The 25398-nt window shown below is 30.5% G+C and overlaps 1 protein-coding gene across 3 annotated transcripts; it reads right to left on the bottom strand.

Moving 5' to 3' along the window:
• Window positions 1-19342: 19342 nt before the first annotated feature.
• On the bottom strand, window positions 19343-24484 carry LOC139854401 (serine/arginine-rich-splicing factor SR34-like). Of its 3 annotated transcripts, none has more exons than XR_011761373.1 (14): window positions 24382-24484; window positions 23931-24019; window positions 23323-23388; window positions 23165-23239; window positions 22957-23071; window positions 22816-22862; window positions 22609-22666; window positions 22423-22472; window positions 22269-22325; window positions 22049-22140; window positions 21389-21487; window positions 20355-20854; window positions 19908-19990; window positions 19343-19707 (listed from the first exon to the last, which is right to left on the bottom strand). XR_011761373.1 is itself a non-coding variant. In XM_071843706.1 (14 exons), exons 2-13 carry the CDS (start codon window positions 24012-24014, stop codon window positions 19919-19921), a joined length of 849 nt encoding a protein of 282 aa, XP_071699807.1. In that variant the 5' UTR covers window positions 24015-24019; window positions 24382-24484; the 3' UTR covers window positions 19347-19707; window positions 19908-19918. The 3 variants fall into 3 exon arrangements, 1 of the variants encoding a protein (XP_071699807.1); XM_071843706.1 differs by having other exon boundaries at window positions 19347-19707; window positions 20355-20388; XR_011761374.1 differs by lacking the exon at window positions 19343-19707 and having other exon boundaries at window positions 20355-20388; window positions 20702-20854.
• Window positions 24485-25398: the final 914 nt, after the last annotated feature.

Below are 25398 nucleotides of genomic sequence, written 5' to 3'. Positions count from 1 at the left end.
CGAAATTTCTTTAACGGGTAGGTACTATGACAACCCGGAAATTTTCGACCAAATTTAAACTTTATCTTTATATTATTCCGACACGATAAGCAAAGTTGTTAAGTTGAAACTCAAGAATTTAAAACTGTGATCATACATTCATTTAACCTCGACCAAATTCTGACGATTCACGAACCATTATATAAATGGATATGAATATATATATATATATATATATATATATATATATATATATATATATATAACTTGAGAATGTTAACAAAGTATTAAAAGTATAATAATTTACATGAACGTATTTGCTTTGATATATGTTTAATATATTTATCGGCGGAATTAAAAGATAATATCAAATGATTGACTTATTAGTTACATTGTGATATGATTACGAGTCTCTGTTGAGAGGTCCACTTTGATTTAGGAAACCTTTCCTTTTTAACGGTATTCGAAATAAATTGTAAAGTGATCTTCGAGTAAGAACAAAGTGTCAAGTAGCGAGAGCTCGACAGATTGGTGGAAATTCCTGTTGAATTTCAATACATGCCTTACAATAATTGCCTCGTGACTTTCGATAAGATAAACTATTTAACCTTCATATTATTTAATGTAAAAAAAATTGGGGAATATAGATAACTTAGAAAATGAATATCGATAAGTTAAGTAAACGATTGTAACACTTGTTTATTTATTCGATTGATTTATAAATATGTTAGTTAGAACGTTTGAGAAGTTAAATTAAACGTTGGCGCATAAATGAATCATATCAAATTATGTACTAGAGCGTAAAACGCAAGGTGATATAATAATATTAATATTTAAATGACTTTAAATATATTAAACTTTGAAATATAATTAGTTTTGTTTTGAAAAATTAAATATTATATTAGTAAGTAACTATTTCTAAAATATATAAGTGTATATTTTTAAATAATAATATCATTATTTTACATAGTGATAAAATATAATATTAATTTAGTCGTAAAACGTTTTGTATTTAAAATAGTATTATTATAATATATATTGGTAAATAACGAGACGTCGATTTATAGAAGCAAATGACCAAAACACTCAAATGAATAAGTTATACTTTGAGTGGGATAATTTTTCATTGATTTGAGTCTTGTTATTGATAAAGGTACATTACACAAAATATAAAGTACCAGTTTTCTAAGCGTACGAAAATGCGTTCGAAAAACCGGAACCGGTACGTAAGTCGAGCGTCAACGTACAATTCATCGGTGTAAAAATTACAAATCAACTATGCACGAGAATATAATATAATATTTAATTAAATCTAAAGATTAAATATATTATATATTAAATATTATATATATATATAATTAGTAATAAGAAGTGTCGGCAGACATGAATTGATACATATTGAGCTGGAAAGAAGCCTCATGCGATCGCATGAGTGCCCCTCACACTCCTCATGCGATCGCATGGAGGGGGTAGGTGGGCAAGATACTTCTTTAAATATCGATTTTGTTCGATTTAATTCACATTCAATCTCTCTATCTATATTGTACTCCGTAATATATTTAATTTATTTATATTATTATTATTATTAAAATTAATATTATTATTAATCGTATTATTATTATTAGTAGTATTATTATTATTTATACATAAAATACTACAACGAGATTCTGCTCGCATGTTTTCAAATGTGTTTTTCGAGTGGGATAGAGCAAGGAAATCATGGGTTATAGCTATCGAGGTTATGGGTAATGTTTGGGGGTATGCTCGTGAGGTCAATCTAGTGTTTATCATATCCGTTGCGTCTACGTACTTTCCTGCAATATTGAATCTCAATATTGATACGTGAGCACTCATAACTTAACTTTTACATATTAATAGTGTATCCCTGACTAGTGCTCGAGTATATTTGATTATGCTTGCTTGTATATTTAATTTTGTCGTTAGATAGTTTATGATAAATTATGAATTTATTACATATGCGACTGAGATAAGATATATGATATGCATGTCGTTGAAAAGCTGACAAAAAATCAATAACTTTTCATTTAGGAATCGTGTGGTTTTGATGAACGGTTTAAAAGATATAGTCAACTGAATTATTATTAATTTTAGTATTATTATTATTAAAAATGATTATTATTACATCGTCGTTATTATCGTCGTTATAATTATTTGATTATTATTATTATTATTATTATTATTATTATTATTATTATTATTATTATTATTATTATTATTATTATCATTTTAGTATTATTATTATTAAAAATTATCATTTCAAATAGAATTATTATTTACATATAAAATAATATTAATTATTATTATTAAAAATTATCATGTTTATCTAAAAATATCGTATAGATCTTAAAACCTATATTTTCGTTAAAATTAACAACAATACTATTATCATTGTTATTATCATTAATATGAATATAATATTTTTATCAGAAATATTATTATAACATTTGTATTACTACAAAAGATTATTATTTATTATCAAGATTATTATTATCATTATTAATAGAATAATAATAATTATTATTATTACAAAATAATACAATTTTCATTTATTATTATTATCAATATTATTTTATCAAATAAATATGTGATACAAAGATATTTTTACCACGCGTAATATAGTTACATTAATAACACCTACCACTATAGTTTTACGATATTAAGTGAATTTTATGAATTTTACTACTTAAGATATATGAAAGAATATTTTATTATATATAAACTTTAATATAAAATTTTTATTAATAAATGACTTTTATTATTTACTCTAATAAAATCTACTAAAAATATTTAAATATATAAAACGACTATATTTAAACTATATAATAATCATGTATAGATTTTGGAAGACATTTTAGAGTCAAATTGACTTTTGTTGACTTTGCATGATATACTCGAGCATTAGGATTGTGATACACTACGACTTGACATAAATTGTTAGACAGATATTGACCAACATATAAATATATATACTTAATATAGGTTCGTGAATCCGAGGCCAACCTTGTACTTGTTCAATGCCGTCATATGTATTTTTACTACAAAATACAGTATTGTGAGTTTCTTTTGCTCCCTTTTTAAATGCTTTTGGAATATATATTTTTGGGGCTGAGAATACATGCGCTGTTTTATAGATGTTTGACGAAATAGACACAAGTACTCAAAACGACATTCTATGGTTGGATTATCGAAATCGAATATCACCCCTTTTTAGCTTGGTAACCTAAGAATTAGGGAACAGTACCCCTAATTGACGCGAATCCTAAAGATAGATCTATGGGCCTAACAAACCCCATCTGAGGTACGGATGCTTTAGTACTTCGATTTTTATACAGACGAGAGGATTCTGTTATACAGACGAGAGGATTCTGTTTTGGGGATATTCTATATGCATCTTGTTAATGTCGGTTACCAGGTGTTCACCATTTGAATGATTTTACCTTATGTTTATAAAATGAAAATCTTGTGGTCTATTAAAATTATGGAAATGATCGATTATGATAAACTAATGAACTCACCAACCTTTTGGTTGACACTTTAAAGCATGTTTATTCTCAGGATTGAAAGAAATCATCCGCTGTGCATTTGTTCAATTTAAAGATATTACTTGGAGTCATTCATGGCATATTTCAAAAGACGTTGCATTCAAGTCGTTGAGTTCAGTAAAGATTATGATTAAGTAAATGACAGATTAGATCATTTATAGTTGGATATTATGAAATGATATGCATGCCTGTCAACTTTTGATGTAATGAAAGTTTGTCTTTTAAAACGAATGCAATGTTTGTAAAATGTATCATATAGAGGTCAAATACCTCGCAATGTAATCATATGTTATTGTATTCGTTCTTATGGATTAGGACGGGTCTTTACACTAAACCCTAATTTTTAAACCCTAATTTCTAAATAACATTCATCACGATGTATGTTATTTCTTCGAGCGTTTTCTAGGTCAAAATAATAACATTTATCACAAAGTGTCCTTTTTAAATGTTTATATTTTCACCTAATCTTAATGTTTGTCAAAAAATAGTTTTAAAAGAACGAAAAAAATAAAAAAATTACTTTCCCCCGACATGTCACTTCTCTCTCGATTCTCAATATGTGTGTGTGTGTGTGTGTGTGTGTGTGTGTGAGATCTAGAGGGAAGTAGATTTTAATAAGGAAGGAGGGAAGTAATTTTTTTTTTTTTTTGAATTTTTTTTACAAACATTAAGATTATGCAAAAATATGAACATTTAAAAAAGACACTATGTGATGAATGTTATTATTTTGACTAGAAAACGGTCGAAGAATAACATTGATGTATAATAACCAAAACTATTGAAAAAATGAATAATGACTAATGAAAAACACTGTTTAGGGTTTAGAAATTATGAGAGTTTAGGGTTTTGAGTTTTGAGTTTTGAGTTTAAGGAACATTTAAAATAATAGCATTCATTACAAAGTATAATTTTTAAATGTTCATATTTTTACCTGATCTTAATGTTTGAGAAAAAAATAATTTTAAAAAAAAGAAAAAAAAAATACTTCCCATTCTCTCCTACAATCTACTTCCCCTTGATATATATATATATATATATATATATATATATATATATATATATATATATATATATATATATATATATATATTCACTAAGGCTGTACGCTTTTTGGGTGGGGGAATTTCCTCAATCTCGGAATTAGAAAGCCTGCCTTTCTTAGGTCTGATCATCGAAAGAAAGATGAAGGAGAATTGATTCTGGGCAAATCGAATAAATAAGAACTTTCTCTTCTTCTTATAGTTCATAATTCTACCTGCTAGAGAAAGAGCTTAGCTGGTCGACTTACTTTCTTCCTTTGGTCGAACTAGTCCCTTCATGATAAGTCTTATATACTCGTATATTTTTTTATTTAATTTAAATATATTTACTCTATTTGTTTATCAGTTTATAACGGCGTTTATAACGACAAATTCGCAAAAATTGATATTAATAATTACTATAAATTTAAAAATTAATAATAGTCACTCTTTCGTCTTAATTTAATAGTCCATGTTTGACTTTTCAAGTTTTTCCTAACAAACTTTGTCTTAAAATATATTGTTTGTGTTATGTATTATTTAATGAAATTTATATGAATGTATTGGGTTTTAAACGTGTTTTCTCTTATATAAATTTCATTAAATAACATATAACACAAACAAATAGAGATATTTTGAGTCAAAATTAGTAAAAAAATACTTGAAAAGTCAAACATGGACTATTAAATTGAGAAGGAAAAAGTAATGATTAATACTCTGTAAATAATAAATAACCAATAGACTTGTGACTTAGCCGTATCAACGATATTCATAACTTCGAAATTGTGAATTCAAGCTCCGTCATGAAAAAAAATGGTGTGTTTGCTATCCAAAAAACAATAAACAATAAATAAATATTAACATTAAAAAATAAATAAATGTTATAATTCAGTAAGCTTATAACTACCTTTAATGGTTATAAGAACAAAGAGAGAAAAAGAGAGAAGAAGGAGAGAAGAAATATTGATATTGATATTTCAAGAGAAATGGTGCACCTTAAATGGTTACCATACATGTCTATTTATAGTATAAAATATTACTATGCAAGAAATATAATAATAATAAAATTAACATCCAATCTAGATATTTTATAACACAATCTAGATATTTTATAACACTCCCCCTTGGATGACAATTTTATTAGAGAATAACTAGTACTGCCTCGTTAAAAACCTTGCTAAAGAAAACTCATTGGGATAAAACTTTAGCTAAGGGAAAAAGAGTGCAGCATAAAGTTGACTCCCCCTCAAGTAGGCAACGCCTGAGTTGTTACATCTTCTGAACATGCCTCATGCCAATATTATGAACGTGTGTTCTGAAAATAGCAGTTAGCAGTGCTTTGGTATAAAGATCAGCAGAGTTGTTGATTGAACGTATCTCATTTTAATCTGGTTGTCTTTTACGATATCTTGAGTATATGAGAAAAATCTGAGGTTTTCATCTGAAACTGTATCATCTAAATCTTTTATGTACAAGTTTGGCCCTCGTGATTTGTCTACAGTCTCATTCATGGTTTGTTCAAACCGTTGTTTCAGTTCCTATTCCCTTTCAGTCTTTTTCTGAGCCTTACCAATATACCATTCTTTTCCATCAAACTTATGACCGTTAAGACCGTTTATAGCTTTAGCGCCTCGTCAGCATTTATGTTTTGTTCTGTCATTTTTGATACTCTTCTTTCATTTGTATTATGTAAGCTGTATTATCTTCATAGATAGTTGTTACGCTTTTATAGCGTTCTAGTCCACAAGAATCAATAATGATTTGTATCATTGATCTTAACTAAAATTATTCCCGAGTAGCTTCATGTAATGCAATCACTTCGGCATGATTTGATGATGTTGCAACAAGTGTTTGTTTTGAGAACGTCATGATATTGCGGTGTCTCCATTTAGGAATACATATCCAGTTTGAGATTTAGCTTTATGTAGATCGGATAAATAATCTGCATCTGTATAACCAAACAAATCTTGTTTCGAGTTGTTAGAATAAAATAATTATAAATCAGTAGTTCCCCGAAGGTATCAAACTATTTGTTTGATCCCATTCCAATGTCTTTTGGTAGGGGCTGAGCTGAACCTTGTCAACAAATTAACTGCAAAAGAAATGTCAGATCTTGTATAATCTATAAGATACATAAGAACCTCAATTGCACTAAAATATAGAACTTCCGATCTGTTAAAATTTTCATGATCTTCGCAGGGATGAAATAGATCAGTGTCAATATTGAGTGATCTAACAACAATGAGTTTGTCTTTAAAAAAAATGTTTTAAAATCTTTTCGGTATAAGTTGTTTGATGTACAAGTAAACCATTAGGCATATGCTCAATTTGCAATCCAAGGTAATACTTGGTTTTTTCAAGATCTTTCATTTCAAAATAATTCTTTAGAAGTTGAATGATTTCATAGATCTCTTTATTTGTTCATATGATGTTAAGAACATTGACATAAACAACTACGATCTCATATCCGAACATTGTTTTTATAAAACATACGTGCAAAATAAGTTTATTTTTATACCCTTTTTTTTATCAAGTAGTCATTTAATCGGTTATACCACATACGTCCCGTTTGTATAAACCCACTTAGAAATCTTTGTGATTTAATGGAATATATTCCCTTGAGTTTTACATTAGATGCTTATGATACCTTAACCCTTTAGGTATATTCATATATATCACTATTAAGTGATCCATACAGATAAGTAGTAACAACATTCATGAGATGCATTTAAATAACTACCAGGTTGATTAAGTATCTAATAAGTAATTGTATCCATTACAGGAGGATAATTTTTCCTCCTAATTCATTTCTGGTCTTTGTGGGAAATATTGAGTTACAAGTCTAGTTTTGCCTTGTAACTTCATTTGCACATTTCTTTTCGGATAAAAATTCATTTGTATCCCATACATTTCACATCTTTAAAAGTGATAACGATTGATCCGAAAACTTTTCTTTTATCGAGCGATTCTAATTCAGCTCTTATTGCTCCTTTCCATTGAGCTCAATCATGTCCATTTTGTATATTCAATAACAGATTTTAGTTCCAGATCATCATCTTTATTCATGATGTCATTGTAACATTATATGAAAATATCTCATAGAGATTTTAGTTTCATTTCGGTTCCATAATATTGCATAATTTATCGCAATTTTAGTATTTACATTTATCAATATCCTCTGCAGAAGGAATATTGATTTGTGGTTCTTCTTGAACACTTTCTCTTACCTCATTATCAGCTGATTTTCTTTTTCGAGGATTTTTATCTTCGGAACCAATTGATCTTCCACGTTTGATGCGTGGCAAAGACTCAACAGTGACATTATTGCCAGCTTTTGGAATTTCAGTTCGAGCTGGAGCATTTATCGCTGGTATATATGATTTAGTCACTTTTTTATATCTGTAAATGCATAAAGTAATTAATTTGCAAGTTCTTGCATATGCATTATTTTTGAACTTTCGTTTCACATTCTTTTGTGCGAGTTCAATATACCTTAATTGATGTTCACATCATGAAGCATCATTTTATTTTTTATTTTTATTTCTTCCCCTAATCTAGGGAACAATGTTTTATTAAAATGACAATCAGCAAAACATGCTGTAAAAACATCACCCATCATGGGTTCAATATATCTTATGATTGAAGATGTTTTATATCCAAAATATATTATCATCTTTCTTTGAAGAACCATTTTATTGTGTTGTGGTGATACAATTGGAACATACACTGCACAACCAATATTTTAAGGTAGAAAATATTTGGCTCTTGGCCAAAATCAAGTATTAAGTGAAAATATTTACGACTTCCACATGGTATAATGCGAATTAATGTCGCAGCATGTAAATTTACATGTCCACATATAAATATTGAGAGTTTTGTACTCATTTCTAATTGTCTAGTTATAAGCGTTTATCTATTGATTCAGCTAAACCAATTTTGTGTATGCACATGAGCAACTGGATGTTCAACAACAATCCCTGTAGATATATAATGATCATTAAATGCTTGAGATGTTAACTCACCAGCATTATCAAGTCTCATCCTTTTAATGGTGTAATCAGAATAATGTGTTCTCAATTTAATAATTTGTGCAAGAAACTTTGCAAATGCCATATTACGGCTTGATAACATACAAATATGAGACCATCCGCTAGATGCGTCTATTAGAACCATGAAATATCAAAATGGTTCACATGATGGATGAATTGGTTCATATATCTTACCTTGAATTCTTTCAAGAAACATTTGTGATTCTTTTTCACAATATACTTTTCATTAATCACCATATGTGCTTTCCATTAATCACCATATGTGTTTTTTTTTTTTTTTTTTTTTTTTTATAAATCACCATATGTGTTTTTTTTTTATCATATATCCTTTTCACCATATACGCTTTTAATCATATGCGCTGTGTTTTTCACCATATGCGCTTTTAATCATATGCGATTTCATCATATGCGTTGTGCTTTTTATCATATGCGCTTTTTTATGTGAATAGTAAATTAATTAATTTCGTTTTACTATTCATATGAATTAATTTAGATTTACTATTTTGTTAATTGAGTAATATATATATACATCATATACTTGTGACTCCGAAGGCTCAAATGAATTTGACCATATAGTTATACGTTGTACCTTGCACATTAATTTTCAGTAGAAGCTTTAGATGCATATTATTTTCAGTAGAAGCTTTAGATGCACTTTTTTTTTTAATCACCAAATACCACAAACACTTTGTTTGCGTTTGTTCATAGTCATCAATGAAAACCATTTTCTTTAATTTTATTTTATACAATAAAATTAACGCATCATTATTCTTTTCAAAAACAATAATCTATTGTTATTGTTCACTTGTGCCATGTTTAACAACAAAAGTCAACAACCTCTGTCTTGTTTGTTGTGGCAACCAAAAACAACCTTTGCTTTTGTTACCGAGAATCCAAGACAAAAAAAAACAATTAATTTTTAATTAATCTTTTATCAAAACCATAAATGATTTTATTGATCTACGTTGATATGGCCATAAAGAATTGACGGCTGACCTACTTTTGTAAGTGTATTTCGGCTATCATCCCGAAAACGCACAACGACCTTTTTTTTTTTTATGAACTATTTGTTTCATATCTAGCTTAGGCAATTATTGTGAACATTTGGTCCCTATAAGAGCATTTATTTTGTAGACTTTTAGTTGATTTGTACTTGTCACAATTAGGGATAGCACCCGCGGATCGTGGATGCGGATCCATTGGATCCATCACCCGTACCCGCGGATTTTTTTTTAAGAGACATCCAATTGAACCCTTGTTCGTTGAAACAATTTGACTATATTTTTACTCCCCATTATTAAACGGGCCATTTTGATGCACACTCTTAAAAAAATAATTTGTTTTTTAAGTTTTATTATTCAACCTCCTTTTTTCAACGGTCACGTTTTTAACAAAACATTTGACAAGTTTGGAAAAATGTTTTTTATTGATTATCATCAAAAGTTTTCTATTGTCACTCTACTGGATGGAATTATGGCATACAACCAAAATTACAACCCAACACTACATAAGAACAAAAAGGTTGTTTTTAATTAACATATGTATATGTGTTAAACTCGGAATAATAATAACTTATTTTAGAAAATTAACATAAGACATGTTGAAACATTTTTGTCACATTTAGCTCATCAAGTCTAATACTTATCATTGATAGATTTTATCACGTCTAGGAGATGTTTACTTTTTTCTTGTATTAAGTCCTACTTTCATTTACCTTTGTTTGGAAAAAAAAAATTTTTTTACTTTGCTTTCCCCCTTTCTGTAAAACTCATTTAAACACTTTCTTTGTTTTTTTTTTTTAAAAAAAACTTCCTTTTTTTTACGTTACCCGTAAATTATAAATATATAAAAAAAAACTTTTTGTTTAAATTTTTTTTCTAGTTTTTAAAAGGCCACTTGACCAATTTTTTAATTCTTTCACAACACCTGATATCGTGATCGTGACCTTTCACCAAAGCAAGAGATATTCTTGATAAACTAAACACGGACTCGTGTTTGAAATTGTCGGCCACAAAAAAATTCATTTGATAAAAGTATATATATTTTTTAGTTATAGAAGGAGACCACTTCATTTTCAATACTTCATTTTTGGCAAAAAACTATTCCATTTTACCATCCCCTTTTTTTCTTACTTTAACTTTTAAGATATACTTTTAATAAAAATACAAACTACTTTTTCTTATTTTAACTTTTAAGATTTACTTTTAATAAAAATACAAACTACTTTTTGTATTTTAACTTTTAAGATTTACTTTTAATAAAAGTACAAACTACTTTTTCTTATTTTAACTTTTAAGATTTACTTTTAATAAAAATACAAACTATTTTTTTATTTTAACTTTTAAAATTATAAATTTAAGAATAAACATTAGTATGCATGAAATAAATAATGATTAATTGCATAAATAATCATAAATGTTAGATAACATATAAAGACCCCGTCGTATTCGTATTGATCGGAATTAATCTCGACCCATGGTACCGTGTTGTCAAATGACGTGTTGCGTACATAAAGTACCGTGTTGTCAAATGACGTGTTGCGTACAATCATGAGGTCTTATTAACATAAATATAAATGTTAGTGAAGTTAATAAGAGTTAGATTACAGAAAATATAATTCAGGTGGTATAACCGACCATATATAACTTAAATAACATAAATATAAATGTTAGTGAAGTTAGTAAAAGTTAGATTACAGAAATATAATTCAGGTGGTATAACCGACCATATATAACTTAAATAACATAAATATAAATGTTAGTGAAGTTAGTAAAAGTTAGATTACAGAAATATAATTCAGGTGGTATAACCGACCATATATAACTTAAATAACATAAATATAAATGTTAGTAGTCCAAAATTTGATATATTCGAGTCTGAAAATTATTAATAATTTCATACCTTGATTAGTGATTCGTGATCGTTTGAGATATCTTTTAATTACACTAATCTTTTCGTGCTGATAACGTGTTATAATTCAGTAAGCTTATAACTACCTTTAATGGTTATAAGAACAAAGAGAGAAAAAGAGAGAAGAAGGAGAGAAGAAATATTGATATTGATATTTCAAGAGAAATGGTGCACCTTAAATGGTTACCATACATGTCTATTTATAGTATAAAATATTACTATGCAAGAAATATAATAATAATAAAATTAACATCCAATCTAGATATTTTATAACACAATCTAGATATTTTATAACAATAAATACTAATTAATTAATTAATTATTTAATTAATAAATATAATATAAACAAAGTTAATTTTATATACAAACCTAATTAGTTACGTATTCTTATCTAATATAATTTAATTTATCTCGGAAAATGCTAATGACAGCTCTTAGGGCTGTCGTTAACACGCTTTAAAATGTTGTAAATTTTGATAACCTCCTCTATGAAAATGACTAATAACCGTCATGTACAATTATTCGATGCATGTTAACGATAACTCTTACGGTTGTTGTTTGCATTTTCCTATTTAAAAAGATAAAAGTTTGGTAAGCTTATTTGATAAGACAAAATTGGTTGGACTATACTATCCAATCTCATGTTAAATTATTATATAAGATGATAATCTTGTTATAATTCAGTAGGCTTATAACTACCTTTAGTGGTTTGATTCTTGATGTTATAATTCAGTAGGCTTATAACTACCTTTAGTGATTTGATTCTTGATGTTATAATTCAGTAGGCTTATAACTACCTTTAGTGATTTGATTCTTGATTTAGAATACTAATAATGAAGTGTAAGAACAAAGATGATAATGGAGAGAAAGAAAGAAACACTTTGTAAGTGTGAGAAATGGTGCAAGTTTAATGCTTGCATTCATGAGTATTTATAGCCTAAAATCTCAATATAAAAATACATACTTTGTGTACCAAAATTGACTATATGTATACACCAAAATTGACTATCCATATCTATATTATTATTATTATTATAACACTCCCCCTTGGATAGCAATTTTATTTTGTTGAAGATCAACTATAAATTACTGCCTCGTTAAAAACCTTGCTAAAGAAAACCCAGTGGGAAAAAACTTTAGCTAAGGGAAAAAGAGTGCAGCATGGAGTTGACTCCCCCTCAAGTAGACATCGCTTCAGCTGTTACATCTTTTGAACATGTCTCATGCCAATGTTATGAACGTGTGTTCTGAAAATAGCAGTTGGAAGTGCTTTCGTGAAAAGATCAGCAGAGTTTTTGCTAGATTGCACATATCTCATTTCAATCTGGTTGTCCTTAATGAGATTTTGAGTGTATGAGAAGAATCTAGGTGGTATGTGTTTTGTTCGGTCACTTTTGATATGCCCTTCTTTCATCTGTGCTATGCAAGCTGCATTATCTTCATAGATAGTTGTTGGACTTTTATCGCGTTCTAGTCCACAAGAATCAGTAATGAGTTGTGTCATTGATCTCAACCAAAAACATTCTCGAGTAGCTTCATGTAATGCAATCACTTCGGCATGATTTGACGATGTAGCAACAAGTGTTTGTTTTTGAGAACGCCATGATATTGCAGTACCTCCATTTAGGAATACATATCCAGTTTGAGATTTAGCTTTATGTGGATCAGATAAATAACCTGCATCTGCATAACCAACCAAATCTTGTTTTGATTCGTTAGAATAAAATAATCCTAAATCAGTAGTTCCTCGAAGGTATCGAAATATGTGTTTGATCCCATTCCAGTGTCTTTTGGTAGGAGCAGAGCTGAACCTTGCCAACAAATTAACTGCAAAAGAAATGTCAGGTCTTGTACAATTTGTAAGATACATAAGAGCTCCAATTGCACTAAGATATGGTACTTCTGGTCCAAGAATGTCTTCTTGATCTTCACATGGACGAAATGGATCAGCTTCAACATTGAGTGATCTAACAACCATAGGAGTACTTAATGGTTTTGCCTTGTCCATATTGAAACGTTTCAAAATCTTTTCAGTATATGTTGTTTGATGTACAAGTAAACCATTAGGCATATGCTCAATTTGTAAACCAAGGCAATACTTGGTTTTTCCGAGATCTTTCATTTCAAATTCTTTCTTTAGAAGTTGAATGGCTTCATGGATCTCTTTATTTGTACCTATGATGTTAAGATCATCAACATAAACAGCTATGATCACATATCCGGATGTTGTTTTCTTAATGAAAACACAAGGGCAAGTAAGATTATTTGTATACCCTTTGCTTATCAAGTAATCACTTAATCGGTTATACCACATACGTCCCGATTGTTTTAACCCATATAAAGATCTTTGTAATTTAATCGAATACATTTCTTTGGGTTTTGCATTTGATGCTTCTGGTACCTTAAATCCTTCAGGTATCTTCATATATATATCACTATCAAGTGATCCATATAGATAAGCAGTCACAACATCCATGAGATGCATTTCTAAATTTTTAGAAACTGCCAGACTGATTAAGTACCTAAAAGTAATTGCATCCATAACAGGAGAATAAGTTTCTTCATAATCAATTCCCGGTCTTTGAGAAAAACCTTGAGCTACAAGTCTAGCTTTATACCTTGTAACTTCATTTTTCTCATTTCTTTTTCGGACAAAAATCCATCTGTATCCTACAGGTTTCACATCTTTAGGAGTGAGAATGATGGATCCGAAAACTTTTCTTTTATTGAGTGATTCTAATTCAGCTCGTATTGCTTCTTTCCATTGAGCCCAATCATGTCTATTTTGACATTCAACCATAGATGTTGGTTCTGGATCATCATCATTATTCATGATGTCATATGCAACATTAAATGAAAATTTCTCATCAAGATTTTTCATTTCATTTCGGTTCCATAATATTTTTGAATATGCATAATTGATTGCAATTTCTGTATTGACATCATCAATCTCCTCTGCAGTAGGAGTACTGATTTGTGGTTCTTCTTGAACACTTTCTTTTACTTCATTATCAGCTGATTTTCTTTTTCGAGGATTTTTATCCTTTGAACCGATTGGTCTTCCACGTTTCTGACGTGGCAAAGATTCATGAGTGACGTTATTGCCAGCTTTTGGAATTTCAATTCGAGCTGGAGTATTTACTGCTGGTATATATGATTTTGTCACCGTTTTTGTATCTGTAAATGCATCAGGCAATTGATTTGCAAGTTCTTGTATATGCATTATCTTTTGAACTTCTGTCTCGCATTCTTTTGTGCGAGGATCAAGATACTTTAATTGAGGTTCACACCATGAAACATCATTTTCTTTATTTTTCATTTCTCCCCCTAATCTAGGGAACAATGTTTCATTAAAATGACAATCAGCAAAACGTGCTGTAAAAACGTCACCTGTCATAGGTTCAATATACCTTAATATTGAAGATGTTTCATATCCAACATATATTCCCAACCTCCTTTGAGGACCCATTTTTGTACGTTGTGGTGTCGCAATTGGAACATACACTGCACAACCAAATGTTCTAAGATGGGAAATATTTGGCTCTTGACCAAAAGCAAGTTGTAGGGGGGAATATTTATGACTTGCACTTGGTCTGATGCGAATCAATGCAGCAGCATGTAAAATTGCATGACCCCATATAGATACAGGGAGTTTTGTTCTCATTATCAATGGTCTAGCGATTAACTGTAAACGTTTAATCAATGACTCGGCTAAACCATTTTGTGTATGCACATGAGCAACAGAATGTTCAACAACAATTCCTATAGACATGCAATAGTCATTAAATGCTTGAGATGTAAATTCACCAGCATTATCAAGTCTCACCCTTTTAATGGTGTAATCAGGAAAATGAGCTCTCAATTTAATAATTTGGGCAAGAAATTTTGCAAATGCCACATTACGGCTTGATAACAGACAAACATGAGACCATCTGCTAGATGCGTCTATTAGAACCATGAAATATCTAAATGGTCCACATGGTGGATGAATTGGTCCACATATATCACCTTGAATTCTTTCAAGAAACATTGGTGATTCTTTCTCAACCTTAAGTGGTGAGGGTCTAGTTATCAATTTTCCAAGAGAGCAAGATGTACATGGAACCATTGTATCATGATGGATTTTTCTATCCTTTAGTGGATGTCCATGAGTACATTCAATAATCCTTTTCATCATTGTTGATCCTGGATGGCCTAATCTGTTATGCCATAAACTGAATACACCAGGATCAATATATTTTTCGTTAACTACCATATGTATTTCTGGTACATTTATATGTGTATAATGTAATCCAGAACTAAGTCTTGGCAGTTTTTCAACCACATGACTCTTGTCAGTGATACTTAAATATTTCTCATTTTCTGTTGTCACTGACTGATAATCATACCCGTTAAGGTATATGTCGGAGAAACTCAATAAATTTCTGCTTGACTTGGGAGAAAATAAGGCATCATTTATTAAAAATTTTGTACCATTTGGTAGTATGAAATTTGCCTTTCCTATCCCTTTTATCAAGTTAGCAGGTCCTGATATTGTATGTATAGTTCCTTCCGTTGGTTTTAGATCAATAAAATATTTCTCGGATTTAAGTATAGTGTGTGTAGTTCCACTGTCTGCTATACAGAGATCTCCACCACTTGATTGATGTTGTATTCCAGCAAAATTCATATTGAACTTCATATATAAGAAATAAATAGTGAGTACATTAATATTACACAATATTTTAAACGCAAATAGATAGTACTGAAACATTTAGCAAACATAATGACAAAGACAGACGATATTAAATCGTTTATTTTTCAAAAGACACACAACTTAAACATTCAAGAAATCTTCATATAAATCAGATGGTTTCTCAGTGACTGTTGGATCAATATTATCCACAAAATTTACTTCCTTTTCTTTACCTTTCAGCGAATCCTGATACATCTTAACAAGATGTTTAGATGTTCGGCAAGTATTAGCCCAGTGGCCCATTCTACCACATCTGTAGCAAGATTCTTCAGAATTTTTAGAAGAATTTTCTTCAACATCTTGTTTAATGGGCTTGTTTTGTGGTTGATATTTATATTTTCGTGGATTACTATTTCTTTGACCACCACGACCACGACCACGTCCACGCCCATTACCATTACCATAAGGATGGTTTCTACCATAGTTATGGCTTTTGGCATGATGATGGTGATGGTTATTATAACCACGACCTTGCCCGCGTCCTTGTCCCTGTTTATAATTATTTGCAGTATTTGCTTCAGGGATTGCAAGTGTACCAGTAGGACGGGATTGCTGATTTTTCATTAATAGCTCATCATTTTGCTCTGCAACTAAGAGATATGAATTAAGTTCAGGATATGTTTTGAACTTTAGCATTCTCAAATTTCTTTGCACTGTGATGTTTGCAGCATTCATTGTGGAGAAAGTTTTCTCCATCATGTCTGCATCACTAATTTCATGTCCACAGAATTTAAGTTGTGAACATGTATTATACAGAGCTGAGCTGTATTCATTTACTTTCTTAAAGTCTTGGAACCTTAATGTTCTCCATTGTTCCATTGCAGCTGGAAGTAAAATTTCTCTTTGATTATTGAATCTGCTTTTGAGACCTTCCCATAAAACATGGGGATCTTCTACAGTCACATAATTATTTTGTAAGCATTCATCAATATGTTGATGAATAAAGCAACATGCCGTAGCTTGTTCTTTTTCAGAACAAGTGTTGTTTTCATTTATGGTTTCAAGAATGCCCATTGATTTAAGATGCATTTTTACTTTTATAACCCATGGCATGTAGTTGTTTCCAGTTGATTCTAAAGGAGTAAATTTAAGCTTTTCCAGATTCGACATTTTCTATTATCAAAAATTAAAACAAACATCATGATAAATTAGAGTCAATTTATATTCATAAGTATATAAACATTAAACATAAATTTAATATAACATAAATGATAAGTAGGTGACAGTGTCGACCATGTGTAAGCAATCATAAATAAATGTTATATAACAAAAATATAAATATTAGTAAACATAAATGAAAATTTGGCGACAGTGTCGACCATATATTTTTTCAGGTGGTATAACCGACCTATATCATTCTGGTGGTATAACCGACCATATATCATTTTGGTGGTATAACCGACCATATATCATTTTGGTGGTATAACCGACCATATATCATTTTGGTGGCAGAGCCAACCATATTTAGTATTAAGATTATCGTGCTGATAACGTGTTATAATTCAGTAGGCTTATAACTACCTTTAGTGGTTTGATTCTTGATGTTATAATTCAGTAGGCTTATAACTACCTTTAGTGATTTGATTCTTGATGTTATAATTCAGTAGGCTTATAACTACCTTTAGTGATTTGATTCTTGATTTAGAATACTAATAATGAAGTGTAAGAACAAAGATGATAATGGAGAGAAAGAAAGAAACACTTTGTAAGTGTGAGAAATGGTGCAAGTTTAATGCTTGCATTCATGAGTATTTATAGCCTAAAATCTCAATATAAAAATACATACTTTGTGTACCAAAATTGACTATATGTATACACCAAAATTGACTATCCATATCTATATTATTATTATTATTATAACAAATCTCATATTTTCTGTCATATTTTTCAACTATTAGTTTGAAGATTTGAATTCAAACTATTTATTTACATTTCACCCAATTGTATCAGATTTAAAGTTATATTTAATTTAATTAGATTCTCTTGACTCAAAAACAAAAAAAGAAATCAACATACTTTTTCCATAAACTTGATTAAAGTAAGAATACGGGTTTGGGTTTTGTTAATTAATGCGCGGAGAACACAAAATAAGAAAACGTCGTGGCGATTGGAACTAATACAAACTTCTTCCAAACAAACCAACCATTTACAACCAAAGAAGACGTCCTAAAAGTTGCAACTCCGCAAATCTTAATTGATTGTCGAAGACAGAATTTTATATGTCCTAAACAGCAAAACTACCAGATGAATATCTTACCCCTCCAAAAACCCGCCACCAATCGTAACTAATCATCTACAAACCCATAAAAATGCTAAAAACGAGAAGCACTCACTTAGATGGCCAAAATTTACCCACAACTAGGGATGACAATGGCCACCAGATCCGGTGGATATTCACCCGATCCACCCGCTTCGTGATGGATATGGATGAACCTAAATGGATATTGATAAGAATATTGATGAACCTAAATTGATATTGATAAGAATATTGATGAACCTAAATGGATATGGATATGGACATGTATGAAAAGTTTCATCCATGGATATATCCATTACCACACGAAATACGTATACAAATACATAAATATAGATATATTCTTATATATTTAAATTTACCGCTAGATTTACATTTTGCTTTCAACCCTATAATGAAATAACTATAATATATTACGATTAAACATGTATATCTAACAAAATAAACATACAAATTTCATATTTAATTTTTTATAATCAATGTTTTACAATAAGTTTAGCAAATTTCGTTATATCTTCAACAAAGATTACACATTTTTATGGATAGAATTGTTAATGTCATGTCATATTTATTTTTGGTATACTACTTTTACGTTTCAATCGCATAATAAAAGATACTATAACATTTTTTTAATATTCATTGAATATCCATTAACCCGCTTAATCCATCAGATATGGATATAGACGGATGATCTGAAACTAAATGGATATGGATATGGATGAACAAAAATTAAATGGATATGGATATGGATACGGCATCACCCGATCCATTGTCATCCCTACCCACAACCCTCTAAGCGGGAAAAGAAAACGTTGCCAAATATATTGATATATATCTCTAAAGTATATGATTAGGCGAAATCCTTAATTTTTCTGGAAGATAACCTCATGTCCACTACAATTATATGGTAGATTTGAATGCATAAACATAGATGATCATTTTCGATTCCACTAATCGAAATGGTTGCATAATCTTAGAGTCTCAAAGGTAAATTGAAAAATAGCAAGCTAACCTTGAAGGCAAGTCTAGCAGTAATCAAACAAACAGAACTTCCCAAAATCCATTCTTGCAGAATCACATTAACAAGAAAAACAAATAATCCGCAAACTTTTTCAAGTCATATAACCAGACAAAGGAAACTATTCATTCTCCTTCACATCTTCATACTTGACAATTTGTCAACAGGCTTGATTATCACCTGCAGAAAATTATGATTATTAGGCCCACATTAATGCAAATGTGAAGTTTCCAGTGTTGTTAGAACCAAGTATACAAATAAACATATAAATGATATTCTAGAGTAACTTAAACAGAGAAAACCTCCTATGTTTACCCATTTATATTTATATTATATATACCTTAATAAAGTATACCCAAAGTTCACCCTAAAAAGTATACCTTGATAAGGTCTAGCTTCTGCTCGGACTCCTGCTTTTGCTAAGACTTCGTCTTTTGGGGCTCTTACTAGCATCCTTCTGGCGCTGATATGGATGTATTAACGAAATATTAGTGGCAAGTCAAAACTAGAGGGGTTCATTTCAACCGGTTACTTACAAATGGATTTAATTTGAATGGGTCAAAATTAGATTGGAAAGTAAAAAACAATATCTAAATACAAAATGCGCGAAATGGGTGAAACGTCCGCAGTCCTATTTTTAGGGGTTTTCTTATAAGGTTTTTTCACATAATGTTTTCTCAAAAGATATTCAAAATTTATATTTGCTATGTATTGAAAATGACCCATTACAGACATAACAAAAAACAGCAAACTGATTTTAAACAAAACCCAACATGGTAAGAAAAATTGAAATTTATCAGCAGCGTTAAAATCGCAGTTTCACTTACAGATGGTAGAGGAGATTTGGATCTTGAGCGAGATCTGCAAAAGTTCCAGAAACAACCCAATTTAATATCCACATGATCCACTTTTAACAACTCATATGTCTGATCCAAGATCCTTTGTGCCACTTCCAACTCAGTGACTCAGTAACCATATTCAATAAAAAAAAATAACATATGTTAAGCAGCCAGCCCAACAGAGACAAACTTATGACAACCAAAAAATAAGACCTAACAAATTATGAGACAGCCACATATATAATATATAATAGGGATAGATACTTAAACTAGAAAATATATTTTTATTAGCAAAGTGTCATTTCAAAAGGCAATCATATGGTCCAACTTTATACCGTTGTTCCAACGATATTGTCCAAACGCTTATACCGTGGGTCCCATAGTCCATAGAGTCATATAGCGCCTAGTTCACACTCCAGCTTTACCATTGCAATCCATACCCATGATTCTTCTTGTCCCAGATAAGAACACCATAAAGAGTTCCATAACTGGCATATACAAAGCATACCTCAACAACCAGACATGTTATAGCCATTTGTACCATATCCTATCATAAACTCAGATAAGTAATCCCCAAATAGCTGAATATACCCATGTCTACAACACACACACACACACACACACACACACACACAGAGAGAACAAACACGACTTTATCATTCAATTTCACTGAATGAACATATAATGGTTGTACAATCATTTTCTAAACTTATCTTCCAAAAACTCGGGAGCTAGGACCCATAATTAGTATGCACTTACCTCATTTCATGATGTTCTTAACCACGTCTAATGGTTTATTTTATAGCTAACTAGCAGTAACTCGTTGAAGGTTCATTCAATTCAACAACAAATAGTAGCCAAAATGATAATATAATACCAATGCCATGTTGGGATGATCATACAAGAGTATACAACTATATATAACATGGCATTGATTTATACACCATAATGATTTTTCATTTAAGCCAAAATAAGCATACCATACCAAAGACATAAGGATTTTCTAAGGAGAAGAGACATGCCTTGATAAAGAACGAGGTTTAGATCCAGAACGAGATCGAGGAGAGACAGACTTCGAATGAGATCTCGAGCGGCGAGAAGATTTTGCTTTTGGGGACTTGCTGTATGAGAATATAGAAACACAAAAACAACGTTATAACTACAGGAGCATAGTGTAATGAAACATACTTTTAATTTTGTTAATTTTCATAAAAAGAGGTAAAGATGGGTCAGGGTAAGGTAACAGGTCAAGAAAGGGCCGAACATTACTTGTCCAACTTTTTCTAATTGGTTCTGAAATGATTAGAGTTTCATATGATAAACATAAAACATAATATTCTTGAACAATAATCTAATTTTAACTAAAACAATTTAGAAGGCTTCATGCATTAAACATATCGGGAGACTTTATAGCAACACATTTCCTCTTATCTAGTGTAACATTTAGATATAAATATTATCCATAGGAAAAATAACCCATTCATAAGCAAATAGTTAATATTTCTGCCTCTAAATTTCATGTGAGTTGACGACTTGAGGCGACAAAGATGGGTTGCCCCGTTTTGGCATATGAGATGCGCATGACCCGAATTTTTTTTTACCCAAAACCACAAACACATTTAATCATTTTAATCCAAGGTACACAACATATATTAATGGTGTACAACATAATACGTTCCAACCTTCGGCTCCTGCTGCGGCTCCTACTTTTACTCCGACTGCGGCTTCGGCTCAAGCTCCGGCTCCTAGAATATCTTGAATCGTATTCTTTCACCTATAAATAATTTGAGTTTCTTTTGTTAAAACATAACCAAATATAATTTATAGTTCATGAATACTGTTGGCATCTAGTTATAATCATCAACACATATGAATATTTAATATATTTGATTAAAATCATACACGTATGTATCCACGAGAGAAAGCATTCCGAAACTCAGAGTCATCCAATTTCCTTATCTGTAGACAAAGTCATAATAATTACAAAAAACTGTGATTTTAAAAATGTATACATGATAGCTAAAGTAAAGGGTGGAAAAGATAAAACATTATTTACAGCATATTTCATGTCATCATAATTGGTGTAGTCCACCACCCCTGTAGTACCTGCATAACAATATCATAGCACCCAAAAAAAACTCAGTTTAGTAAAAAATAAAAAATAAAAATACCAGAATGAATTAAGGCTATCTTTAGGTTGATTTATTATGCCTATAGATGCTCATTACAATATAAATCTTACCACGTCCTTCCCTAAACACTTGTGAGAAACAAACATCTCCAGCCCGACGCATATGATCCTGAATAAGACAACACACGTGTTAACAAAGATATAACATAGTGGATATCTTCACCTTTTATTGTGATAAAATTACATATCAGATATATTTTTATAAAAAAAATCGGGTTTCAAAAGTTACCCATATATGATATATGACATAATACTCACCTTAAGGTCTTGCCAGGAAGCAGAAGAGGGTAACCCAGTCACCATAACTGTATCAAGCACACAAAAAAAGTTACTTTTAGATATAAAGTCTTCACTATAATCATGGATTAATATTACATGCGCAAAAAGATGACATCATACCTCTGTAATCAGAGCGTCTAGAAACACCTCCACCTCGACCACCGCGACCACTGTTATGACTACTGTAACGATCTGTAAATGATGAGTTACCACGACCACCATGGGCAAGTTCCACCTGTTAAAAACAATATTATAATATTAACTGTTTTAACCATTGATTATACTATAAATTGTATGTATTGTGTTGAATGTATATTGTATAGCCAACCCGTAATCGGTGCCCGTCAAAATCATAACCATCACGGCCACGAATAGCATCATCAGCATCACGAGCCTCCTCAAACTATAAAGCATAATAATAAACTTATATGAGAATAAGTATATGATTAAAAATGAAGGAATCAACATAAGTAAACTGAAGCTCACCTCAACAAAGGCATAACCTGGAGGTCTTGGTGGAATTTTCAATTCAATGTGGGCTATTGGACCATACTGAAATCATATAACACAAAACAAAAACATACCAAATTTTCAATCCAATAGTAAACCATATATTTAATGTATTGAGTAAGATGGGGAGATTTATACACACATTTGAATATAATGTTAGATAATCGGGAAGACAGAAAAGAGTTTTTCACAATATCGAGAGACATTCATTCTGCATGCAAATATATGTTCCATTTATTGGTCAATGTAAATGTTACAAAAATGGTGATCTGTGCTCTAAAGTGATTCTAAACTGGAAATATATCGCATAATTCTTCTAATATTTAAAGCAAACATTGAAATGTTGTCCACCTTTATGACAACAAGAGATCTAACAAATGCAGAACCAAATGTATGGCGTGTAGTAGTTTTGCTTTGTGATCAAATAATGTCACAGGCAGATTCGAAGCAAACCCAGATGCTGGGACAACTAGAGTTCAACTTCAAACCTCAGGTTTTGATGTGGCGTTCAAATTGAGACCTAATTTTGTGCATTTATTTTATTTATATTTGTATAACTGACTTCAAAATCAAATTTAATGTACCTTGTAAAACAAATCTTCCACTTCTCGCTCGCGGATATCCCCAGGCAGGTTACCAACATATAATGTTCTACTTGAGCGGCTCATTTTTCCTAGCGACAATAAAACGTGTGAATTTCTAAAATACAACACGGAATTAAATATATATATATATATACACATAAATATTAGATATACTTTGTTCCAAGTGAATATGTAACAAAAAAGCCCTAATCATGAGTCATGACGTATAATAGTCACAAATCAAAGAGAGCAGCACAACGCGTTCAACAAAACCCTAAGACAATACCGATTTACTTTAATTGAATCAATGCAATTAACGAAACCTTACAATTGACAAATATAAAAATATCGATATTATACCTAACCAAAATATATCACAGACTATGAATACACATATACATACATGTTATACATACCCGAGTAAATTGCAAGGAGGAGAAGACGTGAGTACCTTGATGAGGCGACGATGTTGCACTGAAGGGGGGTTGCTGCTTATAGTTTGAAATATTAGGGTTTTAGAAGAACGACGATGACTATCTAATTCTAATCTAACTTCTACCTTTATTGTATTTCCATTCCATTCCATTCCATTTCCATATTAAATTAAAGACAAAATCGATGAAATCGTCCCTGTATTAAGTCTTTTTATCCATTTTAATCCCTCTCAAATAAAAACTGCAAAAATAATCCTTAATGTGATTTTTTATTTCCAAAGTCATCCTGTCATTAACTCTCGGTAAATATGTCAGTGAACTTCAATCACATGCTAAATATGTGAGGGTAATTTCAACCCAGACAAACAAAATTTAAGATATAAAATATACATATTAATTATTCACTTATTTAGATTTTGAGATCTAAAACCCAAGATCTGACTAGAAAAGCTATGTAAGGAAGATGCAATACAAAATAGTAATTATATTTCGTCGGCTTTACTACCGGAGGTATTTAAGCAAACTCTGTCCCGTGAACACATAAATAATATCTCAACTGGATCAGCAATCTAAATAAGCAGTAGGCTACGGGTAAGCAATAGATCTCCAAAAAGCGCCTTTAATTCCATCGATCATCATCATCATCTCAGATCTTAGAATATAGGTGTCTAATTTTGATTTGATTGGGTACTAGAGAGCGCCTCAAACAGCTACATTAATCCATTTCCATATTAAATTAAAGACAAAATCGATGAAATCGTCCCTGTATTAAGTCTTTTTATCCATTTTAATCCCTCTCAAATAAAAACTACAAAAATAATCCTTAATGTGATTTTTTATTTCCAAAGTCATCCTGTCATTAACTCTCGGTAAATATGTCAGTGAACTTCAATAACATGCTAAATATGTGAGGGTAATTTCAACCCAGACAAACAAAATTTAAGATATAAAATATACATATTAATTATTCACTTATTTAGATTTTGAGATCTAAAACCCAAGATCTGACTAGAAATGCTATGTAAGGAAGATGC

The sequence above is a fragment of the Rutidosis leptorrhynchoides genome, chromosome 6 (assembly GCF_046630445.1).
Source record: "Rutidosis leptorrhynchoides isolate AG116_Rl617_1_P2 chromosome 6, CSIRO_AGI_Rlap_v1, whole genome shotgun sequence".
Taxonomy (NCBI): domain Eukaryota; kingdom Viridiplantae; phylum Streptophyta; class Magnoliopsida; order Asterales; family Asteraceae; genus Rutidosis; species Rutidosis leptorrhynchoides.
Note: the sequence above shows the minus strand (reverse complement) of the source record. Positions and strands in the feature narration are given on the sequence as shown.

What these genes read in the sequence shown, in the direction of transcription:
- LOC139854401 (XM_071843706.1), bottom strand. Translation starts at nt 24,014, where the DNA reads ATGAGCCGCTCAAGTAGAACATTATATGTTGGTAACCTGCCTGGGGAT. An exon ending in ATGATGACATGAAATATGCT is followed by an intron (nt 22,326 to 22,422) that starts GTAAATAATGTT and finishes CTTTGTCTACAG; the next exon opens with ATAAGGAAATTGGATGACTC. An exon ending in AGCCGCAGCAGGAGCCGAAG is followed by an intron (nt 21,488 to 22,048) that starts GTTGGAACGTAT and finishes ATTCTCATACAG; the next exon opens with CAAGTCCCCAAAAGCAAAAT.